The sequence below is a fragment of the Hippocampus comes genome, unplaced genomic scaffold (genome assembly GCF_001891065.2).
Source record: "Hippocampus comes isolate QL1 unplaced genomic scaffold, H_comes_QL1_v1.1 scaffold261, whole genome shotgun sequence".
NCBI classification, from domain to species: domain Eukaryota; kingdom Metazoa; phylum Chordata; class Actinopteri; order Syngnathiformes; family Syngnathidae; genus Hippocampus; species Hippocampus comes.
Window position 1 is genome coordinate 2050746 of NW_017805824.1, and position 23513 is coordinate 2074258.

The 23513-nt window shown below is 40.9% G+C and overlaps 2 protein-coding genes across 11 annotated transcripts in view; both read left to right on the forward strand.

Annotated features, from left to right (window-relative positions):
• mical2a (microtubule associated monooxygenase, calponin and LIM domain containing 2a) overlaps positions 1-15770 on the forward strand; it is a 41393-nt gene extending 25623 nt beyond the window's left edge. For 3 of the 10 annotated variants that reach the window (XM_019886848.1, XM_019886847.1, XM_019886849.1), the window contains 9 exons: positions 706-809; positions 942-1010; positions 1589-1720; positions 2047-2151; positions 4556-4813; positions 6384-6491; positions 8562-8742; positions 9647-9723; positions 10779-12982. In XM_019886848.1, the coding sequence (XP_019742407.1) occupies positions 706-809; positions 942-1010; positions 1589-1720; positions 2047-2151; positions 4556-4813; positions 6384-6491; positions 8562-8742; positions 9647-9723; positions 10779-11147 (1403 nt within the window). In that variant the 3' untranslated portion in view covers positions 11148-12982. Of the gene's footprint in view, positions 1-705; positions 810-941; positions 1011-1588; positions 1721-1970; positions 2152-4555; positions 4814-6383; positions 6492-8561; positions 8743-9646; positions 9724-10778; positions 12983-15420 lie in introns of those variants that run through there. The other 7 variants (XM_019886854.1, XM_019886853.1, XM_019886852.1 and 4 more) reach the window with 7 other exon arrangements.
• Positions 15771-23281: 7511 nt separating this feature from the next.
• The window catches only part of tead1b (TEA domain family member 1b), a 49272-nt gene continuing 49040 nt past the window's right edge, over positions 23282-23513 (forward strand). The window contains exon 1 of the mRNA XM_019886768.1: positions 23282-23464. The gene's annotated coding sequence lies outside the window, so the exon portion shown is untranslated. The remainder of the gene's footprint in view (positions 23465-23513) is intronic.

Sequence of the window (23513 nt, forward strand, 5' to 3'; positions counted from 1 at the left end):
TCCTTGAGCGTAGCTCCATCTAGTGGATGCATTGTAGCTTGCGTCTTATAATGTGGCGCGCCCAATGTATGAAAAAAATTACAAAATAGGCCATTCATTGACGGTGACGCCTCATAATCCAGTGCGCCTTTTGGTGTGGAAAATACGGTATACTGTAACCATACCAAACTAGACTGTACTGCACTGTAACATACTGTCCAGCATTGTGGTTGACCGCCGCAGCCAAATTAAATGATACAATGCTATGCTTATCTTATGCACTGTAGTCACTTCGACTTAGCAGTATGTTGTAAGCCGCCTCTGTTGACATTTACTGTTTCTCGTTCGCGTCTTTATATTGTTCTGCCAAGTTACGCAGAAACAAAGTGTAACTCCGGGCGAAGAGAATCTATTCCCTTTTCAGTTGATTTCCTGTGTGTGTTATGAATTCCTACCAGTCAAGAATGCTGCGATGTGTGGAATGTGTATTTGTACCAACGCTGTGAACGGCTCTGGACTGACACTCTCAGAAGGGGCCGCTCACTTTATTTTACTTCATCCACACATTGATGTCACTCTTGACATTTTGGTTACGTATTTCGAGTGAAATGTTTGCCAGGATCAGTGCACTCCCTCCTGATTTCTTCTGACTATAGTCTGTGCTTATTTGATGTTTATGGTTCCGTGATAAGTTTGAGAGCTTTTATTCAGTCACATGTGCCGCAGGATCCAGACGAGCGGACGAAAATAGTGAAGATTATCCATCTAAGGAAGTCCGAAGTAACAATAATTTTGTTAATCTTGCTCTGCCAAGGAAACGAATTCCAAAGGTAACATTGAATTGCATACAGTATTGAGTACGTATTGAATATTGTGTGACTTTGTTTATTATAAACTCATTTGAATGCATTTTATTAATAATTAAACTTCTAATTTTTTGTCCACCTCTGCTGGATTTCTAGGATGACAAAAAGACAGATGGTACGGACGCTATTTACAAAAGGAGAAAATTTTGCTCTTACCTGGAGGAGGTTTGTTGAAATCATTCTTGTAAAAATGTGTGGAATGCTCATTGAAAGCAAGATTTGACTTTAGACCGCAAGTCAACAGTACTTGCTCCTGACTCTTTTAATACCCTTAATTTGTCACAATGGTAAGGGGAACCATAGTTAAAATGAAGCGGCAGTATTGGAGAAAGCACATGTAATCGCTGTCGGGTAGAATTCCCGTATGACAATAATCATTTTGTTTTCTTTTGTTTAAAATGGAAAACTGGAATGCTTAAATGTGTAAGAACCTGGTTAGCCACGAAGGTCAATTTGCATGGGGATTAATTTTCATCTATTACGCTGTTTAGTCAGTTTGTCGTTTTATTTATTGCATCGGTCGTGGCTCTAAGACCTTGGACACGCAAGGGTTCCAGCCAACAATGTGTCACGAACTGCAGCAGCATTTATGTTGCTGCAATGGTTTCCACATGATGCCTATGATGTAATGTGATGTAAAAAAAGATGTACGTCACCCTGAAAACCAACATTGCACAAAGTACAGATGGCATCAAATAATTTGTACCAGTGTGTGTGTTCAACAGATCTCTGCTGTCTTTCAGGCCACTAATCTGTCCACTCAAGGTACTTCATTGTGGGACCAAAGGCAACCCAAAGAGAACAAAGTGCGCTCAATGGCTACACAGTTGCAGGCCAAATTTGAGAGCACAACAAGCTACAGCCAATGGAAACAGGTACAGTGAACTGTTACATTTATTATTATGATTATTTCAAATAAATTGGCATTGTATTTGCACAACAGTTTTCCCTGTAGTCGTTTAGGGAGGCAATGCTTTGCCGCTCATTTGTGCACAAATGACTTCTCTCCTGTTGTCAAATGCTGTGAGTTGGACCTTAAAAAGTTCTCAGTGGTTTCTCTTCCAAAAATGTTCCTTTTTCGACTGCTAAAGTTATTTTTTTTCTTTTCTGCTCTCCTACACCCAGCATTTGATCCTTTCAGCCTCTCCCAGCTCTGTGCCTTTTTATTAACTCTCTTCCCAACCTTTCTGCCAAATCCCAGTCAGACTGTGAGAGTTCCTCCCCTCTTCAAACGCTCATCTCTGCTGAGTGCGAGCACTTTAAATTATCGCCTCCCATCCCGCCCAAGCCTCCACCTGAGATACAGGTAGAGCCATGAAGCCAGATTGCAGTTGGGAAACACAAAACAGCCACCATATACACATTCACATTTATGCATGCTACAAGAGAGAATGCAACCACAAAACTGGATCCATCCTCCAACAGACAGCATGAAAACATCCAGACAAGAGCACATTTTCCCACCATTCAGCTTATTTCGAGGAAAGTGCTCTTTTTTTTTCTTTTTTACATTCTTTAGCCCTCACTTCCTTCACTTATCAGCATCCATCATGGATGTCATTGAAACACTGCCTTCCACAGAAATCGTTTGCATCGCAATCTACCTAAGGATCTATCCTTAAAAAGGTGGGCAGTATGCGGTCCTCACAACGTGATTAGTGAGGGGAATCTGTTGAAACTTGAAACCAGCATGGGGTTGACCGAAAACATCCGCTGATATGACTGTTAAACCGCGGCTATCTGCATCCACTAGCAGTGGTGGTCATGCCTCAGGGAAATGGACTTTCCTCTTTGCTTTTCTCCTGGATTTTTTCCCCTTCTTTATTCTGTCATTTGTCTCATGGTGCAATATCCCGTGATTATACCTGAGGTTATTATTATTATTATTATTAAAATGTAATACAGTATTGTATTTCTGCAGCCTCTCAGGTGGGATATAATCAATAGTAGTTGGAAGAAGGTGGGCTTTTTTTTTTGTACAGTTGGAATTAATAGAATTTATCCTTAGGCTTGACCAAAAAAAAAAAAAAGATTTGTGGATTAATGCTGTTGTGACTGAATCGAAACATTGCAGAAATATATTTTTTTTTTGTCTGAAGCGTGAAGACATTTTGACGTTTTTGAGTCAAATTGACCCAAAAGAGCACCGATGCGTTGAACATCAATGCGCACAGGACAGCACAGACTGAAATATATCATGTGATTTTCATTTTCCCAGTTGTCCCCATTAAATGAAGTGAAGCCTTTCAACATAAACAACCCACGCAAAAATATCACTCATCCAAGGATAGAAATGTTAGGGAACTTGAAGGTCACAGGAGGGTTAATATGTCCCTGGGTCCAACTCAACATTTCCTTGATGCGCATTAAAAAAAAAAAATTGGTATTGTCGTATTGTCGTAAAAGTGATTGGAGGTATTGTTTTCATTTTGCAAGAGGTCACGTAGGAACTCGAAGCGCAAAATTTTTACAAAGTTTTAGTCACATCTTGATTGAGCTGATTGCATCATTTGATCCTCCTCTAAAGATCAGCTGGCAGTAAAATCGCTGTGATGGATTATCACTCAAATCTGATTGCATAAGGAAACCAATCCAAATCCTGTTCAAATGCACTCGTTTTTTTTTTTTTTTTAGTTCGTGGGCTGCAACATGGTAGTGGTTCACATAGCTCAGTTCTGTGAGGCATCTCTTCCGATCAATGCCCTTTCAACGATGACCCTGTGACTGACTAATCAGTTCAAGAAGTCAGCTGGCATAACCTCACTCAGGGAAATCAATTGTGTTTTCATCACGGGCCAAATCGTAGTCATGGCTTCTCTCAGGGGACCGGTGAAAATGGCGAAACCGCATGAATGAATAATTGCTAATAATCGCAGTTCAGTTCTTCATTTTGAGGGAGGAAAGTGCAACTTATCAGTCATTTGTATCTTTAGCAAATGAACGATGGGGACAAGTTTGTTCGTTATGCCGAGAGCTCAGGGCTAGCCATGATGAGATCCGCTAGCCAGAATCATAGCGGGACTGTTTTTCTACAGACTAAACATGCGGCTAATAGGGGCTAAACAACTTTTTTGTCTTTGACACTAATGTGATGACAGTCGAGTCGAAGTCGATTAATCGATGAGATCATTTATATTTTTTCACTACCTGTTGCTGGTGTCAACATTTTGAAACTAGCGGCGATTGGAACACCCGAGCCTTGTGAGGCTAACCACTATTCTCATCCAGAATCATTTTATTTTCATACTCTTGGACCTATGCAGACGGAAGATAACTCTTGTCGCTTTGTTGGCCAGACATTTTGCTGCTCCACAGAGCCTCATAGTCCGACGACGCCAGCAGAGAGGCAAATTGAAAGACGACATTGCAGAAACCTGTGATTAGCAATTCACTGATTTCAATCTTTGAACATTGATGTAGAAAATTATTCAACCATTCGGTTCAACCCCCTGGTGGCTTGAACATGCAACAGCTATTCTTGTCCTTTACCCAAAAAGACTAATAATAACTCCATCAACTTACAAAAAAGGTCTTGCTGGCCACATAAATGACTTTATAATGACATGGTGGGCCGGATCTGGCTTTTGAGCTTGACTGCCGCGTTTAGAAGTCGAGTGACGGGCTCAAGCATGTAAAACCACCGGTACAGTTCCGTCAATGATCGTCGTTCTTTAGGTCCGTGACTGTGTGTGTGTATCATCACTTTTCAGTTTCAACTCGATATCAGACGGGTGGCACAAAACTTAATCCCCACGGAGCCTCGACTCAAAGCCCGAGAGCTCCCGCCTCAGTCGCAGCACTGCTTCTCTATGGTCAAGCTCAGACATGTGGCTCAGACACACGAGCAGGTCAAGACCTCACCAGAACTGGAGAGCCAAGCGTGTTCGGCGCCCTACGTCCACTCTGCGGTTACGTTCATGTCCAGAGTTCTGCAGCGCCTCAAGGAGGTGGATGAACTCATCTGTGAGGTGAAATGTTCTCTTCCGCTCATGCCCTCTTCCACACCTTCTCCTTCAGTGTGATTTTTGCATGTTGTGATGGAACGTGAAGAAATGGGGATTATATAGTATATATACCCTGTGTAACATGCAGTCAGATAGTGAGATCATCCCCATAAATATCCCTCCAGTTGGAACACGACAGGAGCAGGCCAGCAAACTTGGCACAGGTTGTGGCCGATTACGGGCTTAAGTTTGTGTGTGAGTGCGTATTTGTGTGTGTAGTGCAGTTTTGGTGAAGCATAGGCTTCCCTCTGGCTATTGTACCGAATTACATTTACTGAAGGGAGAAAAGAAATAAAGATGAATAGCTTGACGTAAAAGGGCTTCATGAAGAAAATGTAATCCATGAGGTCTTGGTTGTGTTTTACAAGGTGGGCCATCTGCTCCTCCTCTGGTGATGTCATTTGCTGTTAGTTAGCATGTATTTGCAATTTTTTTTTTTTTTGTTGTCCAAAAAAAAAAAAAAAAATCCAAGTTGTAATATGAAGCCATCCGCTCCAAACCAGATGACATTAGAATAAACATAGAAACTGAAGCAAAGGGAACAGTTTATACTGTGAATCCATGTTAAAATGACAATTTATAATTTCAGCAGTAAAATCTGGAAAACAATATCTTGGGAACGTGGCATGGCGGTCGACTGGTTAGCACGTTCACCTCACAGTACAAAGACCTTGGATTCAATTCCAGGCCCTGGCCTTCCAGGGTGAATTTTGCATGTTCTCCCTGAGCCTGGATGAGTTTCACCGGGTACTCCCATTTCATCCCACTTTCCCAAAACATGCATAGTAGGTTAATCAGACACTCTAAATTGCCCCTAGGTGTGATTGTGAGCGTGAACGGTTGTTGTTTGTCTACGTGTGCCCTATGAGTGGCTGGCAATCGGTTCAGGCTGGAGTAGGCTCCAACACGGCCGCGATCCTCCTGAGGATAAGCGGCTCGGATAATTGATGGATGGATGAATGCACAGTATTTACTTGTGAGCAGAATTTTGAGACATGAGAAAGTGATTTTTAAAGAGCATCATCAAGAAAAAAAAAAAGGAATGCTTAGTGGCCATTTTGTGCAAAGGGGAAGTGAGTTGAGGAGCTTCATTTAGACAAAAGTAGCACTTTGCTGCCATATACAGTCTGTTTTAAACACTAAATTGGGGTGTGAAGAGGTTGTGGACTTTCGATTTTTTTAGGTATGTTTGGGCTGAGTCCCTTTTTCTTTGAAACTCTCTTCTTTTGCCTGGTCCAAACCTATGTCAGGTTTTTGTGGCTTTCTCACGTTTGTGTTCCACCACCGCTTGAATCTTCACAGCAGGTGCCGTGTGAACATTATATCGAATCTTCCTATTGTCCTACACACATTTGTTTGTCAAACTTTTAACTGTAGAACTAACAGTAGAGTCAACATTTCACTTTGTTGGCCATAGTGAATGGAGATGAGAGTGTCTTGTTCCTTTCAGCTGTGAATGTGCAGAAGCGACTTGATTTTGTGTCATCAGACAGAAGCGGCGAGACTGATCTTTGGTTCCCGCTTCCCATTTTAGAAAAAAGCTCAGTCGCAACAAGCAAGAGAATTTCAGTCAAAGAGCATAAAGGAGAAAGCGCTTCACCTCAGCGGTTTGATCTCAGCAGACAGCTCTGTTGTTATCAAGGTGACTATAGCGTGCTCACCCTTTGACCCCTCCCCCCCTGCCTTGTGTTTGCTTGCATGTTTGGACACTCTTGTGGCATGCGTGTTTATTTTATGTTCAAAAGATTATGGTTATTGTCATACTACTGGGATGGAAGACTTTTGAGCGTGTGCAAACAATTGCTTCCGTGAAATGTTGCGTATTTCTTTGATGTGCACTCTTTAATACGTTGACTGCTTCTTTGTCACCATCACACACAAACAAGAATGCATCCTGCAATGTAGCACTATGCACATGTTGGTTTTGCCCTCTCGGCTCTTTCTGCACGTGTGCTTTCGATCAGCAGCAGGACCTCATAAAGGAGGAGAATGTGGTTGCCAGTGTGTGTGCGTGCCCGCTGGTTTCCTTGTGGTTTCTACTCCACCCATCCCATACAGTGCTGTAAAGCAACATCATCCACATGTCTAAGCAGTTTTCACGGGTTGCACTTGTACATGTTCGTATTTTTGCTTTTTACTCCGACTGCTAATAATTAGACTTTTTGATCGAGTTGGAAACATGATAAGAAACTAGCTGTAAATATGTTTTCCACTCCAAGTGAGTCAAGCTTTTTATGTTGGTTGATGTCTCCCCCTTCTGTTTGATCTGAGCATGCACATTGTGGCATGGGGTTTCACAGACTGCCTGAATTTGTTAAAAGGGTTTATTTTGGTCCTTTCACTAAAAATGACAACACACTATAATTGAAGAGCTTAATACACACGCTTTAAGTGTGCTTCAATAATGTTGAGCGTGTAGCAACAGCCACAACATTAGGTTCATCTGTATCAAAAATTTTTTGGGCAAGGGAAATATTTTTCCCCTACCGTGTAGGTAAACGTAACCCTTTCAGGGACAGCGGTCACTGCAGTGGCCATCTTATCATGTTCTCAGGTTACAGGTTATCATTATTGGTGCATGAAGGGGTTAATTTGGAGCCTAAATATTAGACAGCTATGTTCTAATGTAAAATAAAGCCATAATATTAAATCAATATTCAATTATGGAAAAGCCTGGCATTGGATTTTGATTTTAGAAAAGGAACTTGCTCTCATTTTAGGGTCATGTCTTGGCTAAATTTACATCCTCAAACTGTGGCAGTTTTTTTTTTTTTAACTGCTTGCACCAGACCAGTTTTCAAACTTCTGATTCTGATTCCCAGTCAGCCACCCCAAAAATGTGAATCCCTTAGAAAGAATACGAGATACGAGTGGCTCGACTTATGACTTTTTTCACTTTAACTTAAGAATGTAGATTTGGCGGTGCACGGTGGCAGTGAACTCAACACAATTTACAGGACACAGCAGTTTGGCAAAAAGTGAACAAGTCATCAACAAAATGGCTTCAGCATACTTCCATCTTGTAGGCTCCAGCAAACAAACCCGCAGACGTGAGGATAAGCGGGTTGAGATAATGAATGTATTAGAAAACAGCCAAACAACTGCCACCAGAGCGGTCCTGCTAGCTTCATGCTAATGCTAATTAATTGGCACTGTAGATTCTACAGTATGTTTTGGTTCTTTAAACCCTTGGAGCAACACAAATGGTTCGGTAACAACATTTGACAGACAATATATAACTGTACTCACAGTCATAAAATGTATTCTTTATCCTCTAAGAAGAATGACTTATATTAGTGCCTGAAATGATGAGCTTGGGTATCGAAATGTTCTTATAGATTTCAATGGAGTTTTAGGCAGGACGTGGGCGGCCGACTGCATTACATATATGAGAAGAGGCAAGAACTGCTGGGGATTTCTCATAAAGTAACGCTTCAGTGAACATTACTGCCCTGCCCTCAGGTGGCCAATGCAGTCACACCAGTAGCATTCCGACAGTGTGATGAAAACAGCTGAGTTATGTCATTACCGTATATTCGAAAAAAGTACAATCACGGAGTGCTACTTTTCCTCATTAAAACACACATTACAGTACTTTTGTGTTTTCTAAAAGTAAATCACATTTGAAGTTCACGTTCCTTTTAATGAGGTTGATGAAATCTTGAAGTCTTCCAAATCTGTCCTGATCATTGGTGTGTTATGTGGTCCTCAGGGCAGCTCGGTCCAAAGGGCGTTCCCCCAGTCGGCTGAAAAGTGCCACTCATGCGAGCGGCGTGTTTATTTGGTCGAGCGGATTTGTGCCGAGGGCTTCTACTTCCACAGGGAGTGCTTTCGCTGCACCACCTGCAGCTCTGCCCTGCGCCAGGGATCACATGCCTTTGACTCTCAACACGGTACCAGCACTTTCACTCATAAAGCTCGAAAATCAATCTGAACAAAGATAATAAATGCTCATTTTTGCTTGACACTGTCAAAGAGGTGACCATTTTGGCGCTATATTTTGGTCTCAGTATGCGGTGTTAAAAACAGCAGTACTGTACAAATGATCCGACAATGTCAAAAATATAAACACTATAATCTTCATCGAGGCAGAAATTGGTTACAAATGTGAACGTGTACCTTTCTAGAGAGTGCATATTTAGAATTTACATGATCTTGCGGCAATGACGTACACTGAGGTTCATGGCTGGTGAAGCACTACCAGTGTCACATTCAAAAATGTACAGTATGAGCCTAACAGAGTGGCGTCTGTGCCATTCAATTACCGGTAGCAGACTGACATACCAAAAAAAAAAAAAATTGAATTTGGGAAACTAGTACATGTCTGACTTGTACTAGTCCCATTTCAACCGGTAACTCCTGTTTTGCGACATTTTGAAATGTTGGATATGTTTGGCTTTCATTTGGAGCAAAATTTAAAAATGCATTAACTGCAAGCGCTGCTGATTTTCCTCAGAACCGCAGCAACAAGTATCTTCCAGATTTGAATTGATTTAAGAAAACGAAACAAAGTTTTCTTAAATCAAATCTGCACATACGCTGGAAGATAGACAAGTCCATTGGGGAGGAGGCCTGCACTTCACTACCTGTTGTCTTCATTAGTCGCAAATGAATGAACACTTGACGTTGCTTTTCCTGCTACAATCGTGGAAATGTATGCAAAAGCCTGCCAGAAAACTCAAATGTGTTACTTTAATGAGCATTATTATCTTACAGTTAATACAGATCTTGTTGGATTACGCCGGTGTACCCAATGATTTGGTTGGCTTCATATTAACATTTGATATACTTTGACAGGTAAATTGTACTGCAAGCTTCACTTTGATCAACTTAACAACGGGACAAGCCTGCATAGGAATGTGTCGACACGCTTGGTAAGATATGAGTGCCGCAAATGTGGATGTGTGCAAATGTGGACGTTTTCAAATGGAGCCGTCATTGTCAAACTAACCTTGAAACGCAGAGAAATACATGCTGTGTAGTTAAAACAGCCACATAGCTTTGCTTTAGGTCAATCTGTTGAGCTAAAGGTTAATAAACAATGCAAAACGCAATTGAAAGGCTGCCAAATAACATTGATCTTGCGGTGTTAGTACCGTTCAACTCCTTCATGCACCCTTTAACCTGATAACATGATAATCTGTCCACTGTAGTAACCTCTGTCCCTGAAAGAGTTAAGCAACAACTATTTAGACATGAAATGTGGCGTGCCACATAGATAATGTAATAATGCTCACAGACATCTCTCTGTGAAGAATATCTAATAATTTAACCTTCATTCAGAGAGATACAACAATTGAGAACAGATTCTCTTTTGTCATGCTTACTTGCAGCTCTTACTATTATGATTATTACTCCACCCAGCCATTCATTTTCAACACTGCTTATCCTGAAAAGAGTCGCAGGGCGCTGCTGGAGCCTATCCCAGTTAACTTTGGGCGGAAGGCAGACAACAACTTGAACTCGTTGCCAGTCAGTCGCAGGGCGCATATAAAGACAAGCGACCATTCACGCCCACATCCACAACCTCACTGAGTGGGAACTGATCCCACGTTGTACGTGTGTACCTCTACACCATCAGCGACTTATTGTCGGTTCTGCTTTGATTATTACTGCAGCTTGCTGCATAGTTTTGACTAGTTCTATGTATGTCAACATGCATATATGTATGTATGTATTGCCTCCTGTGGCCAAAGCTTGCACACAAGGAGGAGCGGCACAATGTCTACTGAATTGAAACCAAAAAAGTGGCAAAACTCTGCTTAAATCTTTAAGTTCTATTTAATTGTCATTGTATGTTTTTAGGAAGCATAATATTGCAGGTGCTATTTTTTATATTGAAAACACTTGACAAAAATGTGTGGTTGTTTTTGTACAGCATTTGCAGTTCATTACTTGTCACTGCTGATCCCCGATGTCTCTGTTCCAGAATCATTTTGGAAGTCGGTTTGAGGGGCGATGTGGTGCTGTGGAAGAGGGCGCCTCGTCCAGCTGTACAGCGGCCCTGCAGAGCCAGCCTGCAGCAGGTACCTTCAGCTCTGTATTACGGAAGCAGCTGAGCAGGCCCCTGAATGTGGCGCGCGCCGTGTGTGGCGCCCCGAGGCGCGCGTGCCGCCAGGTGCGAGGGGGGGCACGGGCCTTCGCTAGACACCTCAGCGACAACGCCCGGGACTATGCCTTCCTGTACGAGCTACTGAGCTTGACTTTGCCCTTGCTGCTCATCTTGTACGACGTTCTGCTGCAGATGCAAACAGAGGCCGTGCCTAGCGGGTCGGGCTCTTGGGTGCTGTGGGTGTAGGATTGCACTGGGCCCAGGCTCAGAGATACCAAAATCTTACTGCCAACACCATGGTGCTTGTCAGGTTTTTTTTTTTTGTTTGTTTTTTAATTTTTTCACATTTTTAATTTTTTTTTTTTTTTTAATATTATTATTATTTTTTTAGGTTGCACCGAGAACATGTTATTAATTAAATAGCATATCTGCCCAAGTCACTTTTCTATGTTTTTGGAAAACAAGAAAAGAAAAATCACAACAAATTCAACACGCAAGAAGCCTTGTTTCAGCCTTTGTGGATTACCGTGATCTGGATGACTGAGAATCGAATCGATGGCTGTCAAGATTTTTTTTTTTTTTTTTTTTTTTTTTTTTAGCAAAGACATTGGCGTGTGTGTTTTATTTCTCTAATTGGTTGTGAGTTGAACATGACTTGATGTGACAACGATGTGATTCGGGTAAAAATGTGCAGACTCCCAAAGGTTCAAATCCTAACCTTCAACCAAATACTCACAGCAGAATTTTTCCCATTTTGATCCAGAAGAAAGTCTATTTGGAGCATCCGAACATACTTCATGTTTCCCAAATACTGGACCAAAACAGGATGTAATTTCAATGGTATAGCCTTTGAATGTGCGCACACATAAAGTGAAAGTAAAAGCGGATTTTTATTCACTTTTAAATGGAATTGAATGCAATCGAAGCAAAGTCCTTGGTTGAGCATCCACTGTAATTTGCACACCACTTCATTGAAATACAGGACATGAGCAAAACTGAAGTTAACTTCATTTTTGGCGAGAGCGAGTGCGCTTGACTTGAGATGTCAGGCCGCTCAAAATGTCAAATGGTTGCTGGATGTTTTCAAAAGTGATCCTTAGAGTGGCTCTTGCAGCACACTTGGAGTTGCTTTACTCAGGTCATGATGACTGACTGCCTTCATGCACTTTATATTTGAGGACCGCCTTAAGGATTTAGCAGCAGCAAAAAAAAAAAATAATAATAATAAAACGTGGACTGAATGTGCAATTTGCTTAAATTACCATTTGTTCAGACTGGATGCGTCTTTGTATTTAGTCTGTACTTTGCTGCCATCTACTGTCGAGTCTCAGCAAAACAAGGGCGTCAAATCAGCCCTTTCAGTTCTTTCTAGAACTGAAAGACTCTTTATTTTACTTTAGTTTATTTTAGTTCACTTTTGTTATTGTGGACAAAAGATGCTGGCAAATTTGCCACTTTTGCCGTAACCTGTTTTACCAAAAATCCTCCCAGGGGACTCCTCCATCTATTGAAGCTTATCTAGCACTTTGGAGATTTTTGTATGTTGTTTTTGTTTACAGAAAAACGGAGATGGATAGGCTCTCAGTGAGTTACCGTATACATTCTGCACCACTGAAATAACTAAGTATGGAGTTCACGACTCAACAGATGGAAAACCTCATTGTTTTCAAATACCTGTTCCTAGAATTAAAAAAACAAAACATGTGACTCAAGCCAACTTGTGCAAATGTTTGTTTACACAACGCTTCCACAATTGTGAAACCAATGACGGCGTGTCTTCTCCCTTCTAAATGTCAGTCCTGTGCCTTCTCGTATTCAAAATTCTCTGCTTTATTCCAACGTTTCCCTTTCTCCGTCTGTATGCTCTTTTGTGTTTTAGACGGTTCTCTTCGCCTCGTATGATGTGTCTGAGCCGACTGGATGGTTACAAATGTCGCGTTAAAGGTGATCACGTGCATGGTCACGAGGTCATGTTGTTGTACTTCCCGCGCACATCAACTTCCAAAGAACTAAATTGTCGCTGTGCTTTAACTGCATTTACAATTGTGAGTTGATTAAAGTTGGCCCTGGCTTTGACATTACTCACCACGACTTTTGAAATGCTTCTGTGTGGCAGCGTGTTTTCATCATGACCAACAACTAACGTGAGTGTTGTTTACAATTTGTACAAAACAGCCAGGAGTGACACATCATTAAGTTTTATGTGAGAATCGGTGCTTGAGAATGGTTCAAAAAATGTCTCCACATCCCTTTTCGAATGCATTTTTTTTTTTTTTGTGATATAAATAAATGAGGCAAGGATGATCATTTAAAACTTTTCACGATTAATGTGACATATTACCTGTACAACGCGATTGACTTGGTTTTCTTTTTTTTTTTTTTCTTTTTAATTTTCTTTATGATCCGATTAACCCAAGGTTGGAATTGGGGGGGCAGCACGGTGTCGGCCGGTTAGTATGCCTCACAGTGCAGAGGTGCAGGGTTTGATTCTGGCTCCGGCCTTCCTGTGTGGAGTTTGCATGTTCTCCCGTGCCTGCCTGGATTTTCTCTGGGTGCTCCGGTTTCCTCCCACATTCCAAAAACATACATGGCAGCTTAATGGAACACTCTAAATTGTCCCTAGGTGTGATTGTGAGCGCGGATGGTTGTTCCTCTATGTGTGCCCTGCGATTGGCTGGCAACCAGTTCAGAGCACATCCGCGAACCTTGTGAGGATTACAAAATGGATTTTGGATTTACAAAATGGACTTTCTTCCTAATATTTGTAAAACACTAGGAAATACTGTGAAATAAACATGCTGTTAGACTTAGAAGCCCAGTTTTGTTGCGATGCATTTTAAAGCAGATTGTGCATGTCAGAAACCCGCCACGCAAAGATTCAAGCTAATTTTGCAAGCGGCTGTTCCGAAAGGCACGATTTAATTGAAAATGCAACCTTGTAAACAATGATAACCTTTAAAGTATTGCACAGTAAGACCAGTTGCTCTTTTTTTTTTTTTTTTTTTTTGGTTGTACACTGAAAACTTTTGGGTTTGACATCAAAAGATGAATGAATATGACAAAAAATCAACAGTTCGGATTTTATTTCCAGCTATTACTGTATAACTGGATTTTCTCCACAATTTAGGTTGCATTTGACAGAAAGGATTTGAAAGGAGATGCCTATGATGAAGCCCTTTGGTGTTTTGGCAACTGTGTCAACACTCCCAATCAGTTTGGTTTGGTGAAATTTCTTTCATAAATTGACAGCCAAAATGTTTTTGTCGACTCCATAGAATTAATTTTTCACCTGAAATCACATGACATCATCCATCAAGATTAACGATCCCATCCCAGAAGAAGCTCTGCAAGTCCAAGCCATGACAATTACCTCATTTCACAGATGAGCTCACATGTTTGGGATCATGAGTAGATTTCATTTTCAAAGGTTTACAAAGCCTTTCCGTCACTCTGCTAAAGATTCATCTTTGTTTTATCAGTCCATAAAACTTACGTGTCCACTTTTTGGTATATTCCTGCCTGACCTAGCTATTCATCTTGATCCTGAGTGGTTTCGGTTTTATAAATGTTCTGGTGCAGCCTCTATATTTTTGTCCGGAGGTGAACAGTCGTCAGGAGCGGAGCTAAAAAAAACTTTCAGTGGAGTGGCCAGAAATAATTTAATTCTTTAGGTACTCCATGTTTTTTTTTTTTTTTTTTTTTTTTTTTTAAAAAAAATGAAGTACAATATAATTGTCATGATTCGGTTTGGGACCAACAGGTGGCACTGTAGGGCTTCCCCTGCAGCTGCACACCTGTTGGTCATTAGGTAATTAGTGGCTATAAAAGGACTCCAGGCCGACTACTCATTGTCGGGTCATTGTTTGTTGCTCTCTGCTACCGTCATGTTTGTTTGTTGCTCTTTGCTACTGTCATGTTTGTTTGTTGCTGTTTGCTGGCTGCTGTCATGTTTTTTTCAGTCAGGTTTTGGTCATTGTTATCTTTTATCTTCGGTCATGTGTTTTGTTTGATGCTTTGAACCTTGTTTGTTTTGGATTTAGTTTTGAGTTTTAATACAAGCTTTCAAGTACAACCTGCTCCTCCCTCTTGCCTGCTTTTTGGGGTCCACCACCACCTCGCAAACGTGACAATAATATGCTATTTTCCTTATTTAAAAAAAACACAGATTGATGCCATTTTCATACATTTTATTGCAGAAAAATGTTCTGAGTTGCGAGCATGGTCACGGAATGAATCAAACTTTTATCCCAAGGCACTGCTGTACTCGCTGTTCGTGAAATCACTGAGTTTCCATTCTTCTCCCAGACTCACAATTGCTTTTTTTTTTTTTTAACTGCTATATTGCTCTCCAGTTTTCATGTTGGTTACACACGCAGCACTATTAATATACAATCAATCACATAAAAAACAAATGTCAGGGAATTAAAAAAAAAAAAGTTCTACGTTCTGTTCACATCTGATGTCAAACCCAAAAGTTTTCCGTCGACAGCAAAAATAAAGAATTGTTTGTTTTTCGTAGATGACCGCGTTGCCGTTATGTGCTGCTGGAAGACGTTTCTGACCTTTTTGTGAAGATGAATCCGATCGCCAGATTGATGTAATCTTAACACTTAAGATTTGTTTTCACACTGCACCAGCTTGAACTTTGAAGATGCTTCTTTCACTTTTTCAATGCTTTGTTGTGTTTATTTCTCTTTAGAGATCAAATGAGATCAGGCCATACTCCAGGGATGTTTATTTCTCTGAATATTGGAGTTATTTGTGATTTCATTATGACATTGACTTCTCTGCATGTGTTATTTTATTGATATTTACTCAAAGTTCCCCCTCATTTACATGAATAATAGCATACAATAGAGCAGTTATAAACACATAGCGCACAGGTGTCAAACTCAAGGCTCGGGGGCCAGATCTGGCCCGCCACATAATTTTATGTGGCCCGTGAAAGCAAATCAACTTTCATGATGCTTACTAAAATCTATACCAAAGTTTCAAATTCTCATATTAACAAATAACAGAGAGTGTGCAAGCTTTTTCTTGTGACCAAACCTCTCATTACAGTAACTTACACAACAGTTGAATAAATTGTTATTTTTGACACCTTTTCTCTTGTTTCAGTCAGAACGGCCCTCCAAGGGAAACAGTAACTAAAATGTGGCCTGCTACAAAAGTGGGTTTGACACCCCTGACGTAGCGGATGGCAATCGCACAAAACAAGTCACTTCAAATGGATGTTTTCCATATATTGAACTAGAATGAAGCCTGTAACCTGATAAACATGATAAGCTGTCCACTGTAGTAACCGCTGTCCTTGAAAGGGTTAAATCGCGGTTCATGGTAACATATTTATAGCCCTGATGGAGTAAATGGTTTGAACAGCTGAAAGCAAGAATTCAACCATATTTTCAGAGCGCAAATCTGCAGTTTTCTTGTATAAAAAAATGGCTCAATTAAAACATGCCTCTGCCTTGTCTCATTTTGCTTGCAAACTGATCATGTTTTGTTTTTGTTCAAAGCTATCGAAAAGACACGCCTTTATTTCATGATTTATTTCCCCACAGAATTTCAGTTTTGCAAATTTCAATTCATGCGCTTATTTGACTGAAATGCTGCACATATCTGCCCGTCATACTGGTTTTATCTTGACTTCTTTGCCCTGCTCCAGTTTCGTGACCATCATCCAGGTGTAAAATGGACGTGCTGAATAACCCTCCTTGAGTTCACTTAAGAGCTTACAGAGAAGATTACTTGCCGACGCTCCGGGTGACATATTTGCAGTCGCTTTCCTTGAGTGTTAAACTAGAAAACAATTTACACAGTGATGATGATTAGCATTTGAACAACGGGGCAATCGGCCAGAAATTGGACCAAAATTACCATTGCCCTAAAAGCTGATGAAAACACACAAACTGCCGGGAGAAGATTAATCCAAAACATAATGTCGGCACTTAGACCTAAATCATCTTTTTTTTAGACTCCTTGTGAAAGAGGATTCACAATGGGCGGTGGAAATAAATTGTTTTTTCATCCATTTACATTTCCTGTATGGAGAAAAATAATTACACTCTTCACAACCAAAAAGCTTGCCCCAGCTCAGCCAATATAAGACAACTTTCATGGACGGAAGGCTTTGAAGTTGTCAGCTTTCCGTTTTTATCCGGGCCTGAGATGCTGAACTACTTTTCAACACACCCTTGTGAAATATATCAACCATCCATCCATTTTCACTTAAGGAAGTTGGAGGCTACGGCAGGCCTCTCGCGGTGAGGATCCGGGGGTACACCCTGGAATGATCGCCAAACAACCCCAAAACCATTCACACTCAACATTCATACCTGTGGCCAATTTGGAGTTTTAAGCGAACCTGTTTTTGTGGGACAAATAAAACGACTCTTCAATGTTTCCTCAGCAGATAGGGGAGATTGGAAGGGAGAAGGAATACAAAAATAAAAGGAGAAAAAAAAACAACCGTTCAGTGAGAAAGGGCAGATTTGGCACAGGCCCGTTGCAGATTCAGTCGGGGCCAGCAGAAATATTGAGGTTTCACAGTATTACGGGACTGGAATTACAGCTCTATTTTAAAATGTTTGAATGTATAACGGCCACTCAACCTGCCGCCCCCTGATTGAACTTGCTTCATAGGTCCATCTGTGAACAGAAAAAGAAAATAATTCCAAAACAATTGAAATATATCTGACCAAAAGTAAACAGCTCAGGCGGCCCGGTGCTCCAGCGGTTAGCACGTTGAACTCACAGTTCAGAGGTGCAGGGTTCGATTCCGGCTGCGGCCTCCCTGTGTGGAGTTTGCATGTTCTCCCCGGGTCTGCCTGGGTTTTCTCCGGGTACTCTAGTTTCCTCCCACATTCTAAAAACATGCATGGCAGGCTGATTGAACACTCCAAAATGTCCCTAGGTGTGAGTGTGAGCGTGGTTGTTCGTCTCTGTGTGCTTTGTGATTGGCTGGCAACCTGTTCAGGGTGTCCCCCGCCTACTGACCGACGACAGCTGGGATAGGCTCCAGCACCCCCCGTGACCCTTGTGAGAATAAGCGGATCGGAAAATGGATGGATGGATGGATAAACAGCCCACATGTGTAGTTCTAAAGTGAAATCGAAAAACATTGATTCAAAAAAACTCCTGACTGCAGATGTCTCCCAGTCCTGAGCGCTCCTCTTGGATTGAATGCGGCACTTAATATTGAGTCCTGGATTTCTTGTTATCGCCTTACCTCTGACATTTACGCCGGAGAGACGGACAACGATTACCAATTGCTCTGATCCGCCGTCATCCTTAATGTCCAGCGCCTGCGATATGCTTTTTCTCCAAAAGGAAAATGATCAGCCACTGCCAGATATCATCCGCCCATATGCCTTGAAAGGGAGCATTTCAGGCTATTAAGGAGAATTACGCTGCTGCCTTCGTATGCTGTACCTTGCTAGAGCATCTGGAGCAATTTTACATCAGTTTATACACTACACGCCAAATGGTAAGCAACTAAGAAATGCCAAGTTGTTCACTTTAGATAATAAGGAACTTGTAATTGTGTAATTATTGATTGATATGACCAAGCACAGAATCATTCCATTTTATTTTCCCGTCAATCACTCTGTCCCATTAATACGAAATCCTTGAAAGCCGTGCTATTATTCCAAACATAAAGCTGTAGTTGAAAGAACTGGGTCGACGGGCATGGAATACTTTCGAGCTATTTTGCGTCAAACTGCGTTTATAGTCGAATTTTGGATTGCCAGATGGCAGAATATCGCTTTCTCTGATTCTGTTTGATAATCGCACCTAAAGCCGGTTGTTCTAAAAACGTGTGTCTCTGCGATATCGCAAAAAATCCCTTGCCTCTGCAAAAATCTGCGGGCACATCTGGTCATAATCACATTTTAAACATCGGTTATGCAATAATCTGACTTTAATGTCTGTATCCTTCTGGCAGTATCTTCTGTTGCGCAGGCAACATTTGCTGCCGCGGTGATAAAGAGATTAACCTGCGAGTGTGCAAACTGTTTGAAACACTGACAACCAAATGGGTGAGAAAAAAAGCAGATTCGATTTCAAGAGACGGTTGTGAGGACTTCATTAAAAAAAAAAAATTTTTTTTTTTTTACTTTTCTCTTTTCTTCTCCCCTGCAGCATGCCTTTGAGAACATCTTTGAATAAAGACGTCTTTTTATCAAATGGGATGATTTCCCATTTTGCTATAACTTGCAGAAAATTACCCTACGGTCATATTATTGCAAATCAGTGAGCCGACCTTGATTTTTACATTTTCTTCGCATTGTGTGTGAATAAAGCAAAAAGAGTGCAGCCAGCTCAGCAGTCAAAGAGCAGAGAGCCAGCGCTTGGCCTTCGACGACGATCTGATTAGAGAAGGTTGGCGACCAGACTAAACCAGACCAGACAGTTGCAGCAGCAGCGTATATCTGGGGGGGGGGGGCAAATGAACCGGATTACCCTAATTCGATTGTACTGTGGCCGGCCCTTAAAAAGTTGAAATCACACGACTGCCAAACAAATCTTTTGCTCAGAATGGGCTCCTGTGCTGTGGAGATGCGATGTGCTTAAAAAAGCAACAGTATCTAGTGATGATTCTTATGTCAGCGCATCATATTGGGACATACAACTCTGTAAAAGTGTTTTCTTTACACGCGGTAGATATAAAAAGTCTACACACCCCTATTCAAATGGCTTGTGTTTGTGATGTAAAAAAACGAGTCCAAAATAAATCATTCCAAAACGTTTTTTAAACCTGTAAATTGTACAATGATTAATAAAAAATCTTTGTAAGGGGGTGGGGAAAAATTAGTAACTGCAGTAATGAGGTTGCATAAGTGTACACACCCTCATATAACTGGGATGTGACTGCCCTGCTTAATGGTAGTCAGCACACACCCGGCGCAATATAAGTTACCTCTGATTATCCCCGGAGAAGGATAACTTGTTCTAGTAGGCTTTTCCTGACACTCTTTGGTGTTCTAGCACAAGCCTGAAGGCGCATTATCTTTATTATTTTTGCTTAACCTCACCCAAAAAAAAAAAAATCCTATTTCATTGAGTCAGACATGTTAAGGGTCACGTTATTAGTGGAAAATGTTTAGATTTTTCTTGGTCACAAAAACCTCCCCCAAAACAAATAAAAGGGTCACTGGATGCATTCATTCTTAACACAAGTTCTTACAGTTTTTTTTTTGTCCTGACACGTTCTTGTAAATGATATGCATTCAACAAATATACACCTCAACTCAAAAGGGTCTGAATAATTGAAGGCTTAATTGGCTTGTTTCCTCAAGCCTGGGAAAAATATGTTTTAATGCTTGTGAGTTAGATCAGATGACGTGTTGGGCAGCACTTGGGTGCAATTCTGCACTACTGCAAACTGCAACCATGATGATAAACATGTTTAAGTCAACGTTGACCTGACAGAGTCAATCAAAGCTGATAAAATGGCAGAATTTTTCTTCAAGCTCTTTTGTTGGATCTCATCGCTCCATTTGATGACTGTAAGAAACACCACGAGGCAGTCAACACGAGAATGTAATATGTCTTGAACAAATGATGAAGTTAAAAAAAAAAGTGATGCTTGAATAAAACCGAAACAAAGAATGTAGTGACAGACAAGAACGATGGGCATTTCTGTACCCTACCCTCCACTCCCTGGGCCAAACGAGCACAGACAGGCGTTAAAAGGTGTCGATGGATGTCTTCAGAGCGCCAGTCGTTCATCTTCCTCGATGGTTTTCTTTTGAGAGAGCCGTGTCAAAACAACGGGCTCTCTAATGGATGGCTTGTTCAGACAGGACCATGGTTGTGTATTTGGCTGTATGGACACGCTCAAGTGAATCTACTGAATTGCTTTTTGTTCATTTAAAGCAAAGAAATTTAGAATATGAAATGTTGATGTTTTGTTGAAAATCATGTTATCGACTTTGATCTTGCAATTTTGCTGCTTGTAAGCAGCAACACGGACAAGTGGTTGAGAAAATGACGACGACAGCAATGTTCACCCTTGGCTTGTCTTGGGATCGAGAATATCATTGTTAACGAAAACTAACGAAATAACTCCAAATAAATTTTTTTTAAAACATTTGTGTTAACGACATGAAATAAAAACAAAAATGCTTCTGAAAAAAAATGGAAACAATTTGAAACTGCACCTTATGTTCACAAAACTAACTAAAACTAGAGGTGGTGCCCCGATCGATCGGCCACTGATCATGAGCAGCTGATTTCCCTGGATAAGTGTACGATCAGCATATGCTAATCAATATCTTTCATTGCCCATTACAAAAAACGACCACCCGCAGCTCATACTTTGCAGCCCGTTGTGCACTAGAGGCCAGCCTGTGTGCGTTGGAGCCCCACCCCCACTTTTCCTTCACACTGCACATTACACACCAAACCAGTGACTAATGTTTGTGCATTTTCTGCACTGTCAATTTGAAATAATGTCTTGCTTTTGTATATAATAAAGGGATGAAAATTGGATAGAATGTTTTTCCAAAAAATCGGATTAATCGATTAACACTTTCAGGGACAGTGGTTACTATAGTGGACACCTTATCATGTTATCAGGTTACAGGGTGCATGACAGAGTTAATCCCCCCTCCAAAAATTGACAGATTTATTTATTCTTAAGATATTCATTCGGGCCAGCTCCGAAATTGAAAAATGTGCAGCTAATCCATGTGAATTGTATCGGAATTGGTATATGCACCTTCGGTTAATCTGAATGAGCAGAATAACACCCTGATCAGTACACCTCTAATAACCATATCAAAAATGTCCTTCGTTTTTGTCATTGTCAGTTAAGGTCATTAATGAACTTTCGGTATCCATTTTAAATGTATTGATTTTGATATTGTTGTATGTCCGGGAAAGTTAAACAGTTGCTTGAGAATTGTAGTTATTTGATTATACAATACTTAGCGATCCTTTGTTTTTATCTTGCACTTGACAAATGCTCCATATATTTTTCAAAAACTAAAAGTAATACTACAACTCATAATAATCAAACTGAAACTAATTCTTAAAACTCTTATAAAAATTGAAATCAAAGAATAAATGTCAAAACACATAACATCAACGGTAACTATCATGAAAAATCCATAATTATTATAACCCAGTTTTGGATCTGTCCAATTCCTTTTATTTTTTTAGCTTCATTGCTGCTTTGCTGCTTCTATTTGCTATTTTTTGCCGAGTTGTTTGTAAGAAAGGAATGGGTTTTTTTCATTTTCCTTAGCTGGATATTCCACCATTGATTCAGCAAGGCAACAAGTCCGCCTGAGTTTGCAAGGGTGTGCCCTCAATGAGTGCGTCCGCGAGTGCAAAAGAAATGATTGACACCTCATCAGTGATGCCTTCTGTCTCGGATTGGTTGTTTTATTCTTGGATGCGTGGTCTCTTGCAAATCAAATTAGAAGAAGACGCGGCCATAGAGGATGCTTTTTTTTTTGACAAATCATTTCAGTCATGCACCACTGCTAGATTGTACTGAATGTGTAAATAAATGACGAATATATATATATATATTCAGATTCAGATTCAGAAAACTTTATTTATCCCCGTGGGGCAATTAGAGTATATATATATATATATATAGATATATATATATATCTATATATATATATTTTTTTTTTTGTGAGCTTCCCCTATATATACAAGGAAGCAAACAAGATGGAAAACAAAGCCAAAATTATTGCACTAAGGTACCTTGAGTCCTGCTGCACAAATACGCCACCGAATGCAGCTGAAGTCACACACTGCAAAAAAAATTACAGATGGCACGTCTTCCCCGCACATTAAGTGATTAAGTACCACAGATCGACTGACGCTCTGCAACTGCGACACTGTATCTGGTTTTGAGGCTGCATATATAATATACTATCTTGCATTACGTTTACATTAATGACTTTTATAATGAACCACAAAAACATGGTGTGATTGTCAAGGAAGAAGTGGATGCAACAAAGACAGGAAGGAAACGGGCAAAAATAAAGGCAGTGTGTATATTTTGAGAGGCTGTTGGCAATGACCGCACACCCCATTCACTCACTTCCCCCTGCATTTCAGCCACAGAAAATATGCTCTTTGGTTTCCGACCACAGGTACGTAAGTATTAAAGGATACACACAGTATGGGGTATGGGCTCGCACAGGGTGCCATACTCCAGGTTCGCCTACATTGTAAGGACAAAACCTAAATGATTTGACCGCGACGAAAGTGGGAAGTCGAACTTTCCGCGCGTCCCTGAAGGCCACAGTTCCCGGGATGTCAACGCGCCCTCCCTGTCCCTGCTCCGCGGAGCGAGGCTGCAGGGCTCCGGGATGACGCCACCTTTCGCTCCGCCCCCGACGCAAACTCGCTCTTTGCGTTCATTTCATTCCTCTTCTCATTCCGAGCATTCTTCGCATCTCTGTCAGTGAGCGAAGCGATTCACCTTCCTTGCCGACCCAGAAACACCAGAATAACTTGACATTAATATTGTAAATACCCAGTAACACCACATGAGCTCAAAATGGACATTTTTTAAAATATGAGATATCAATAACGAGGTAAGTTCCATTGCTAGTTGCAGGCATTCAAAGTGAACGTGGACTTCTA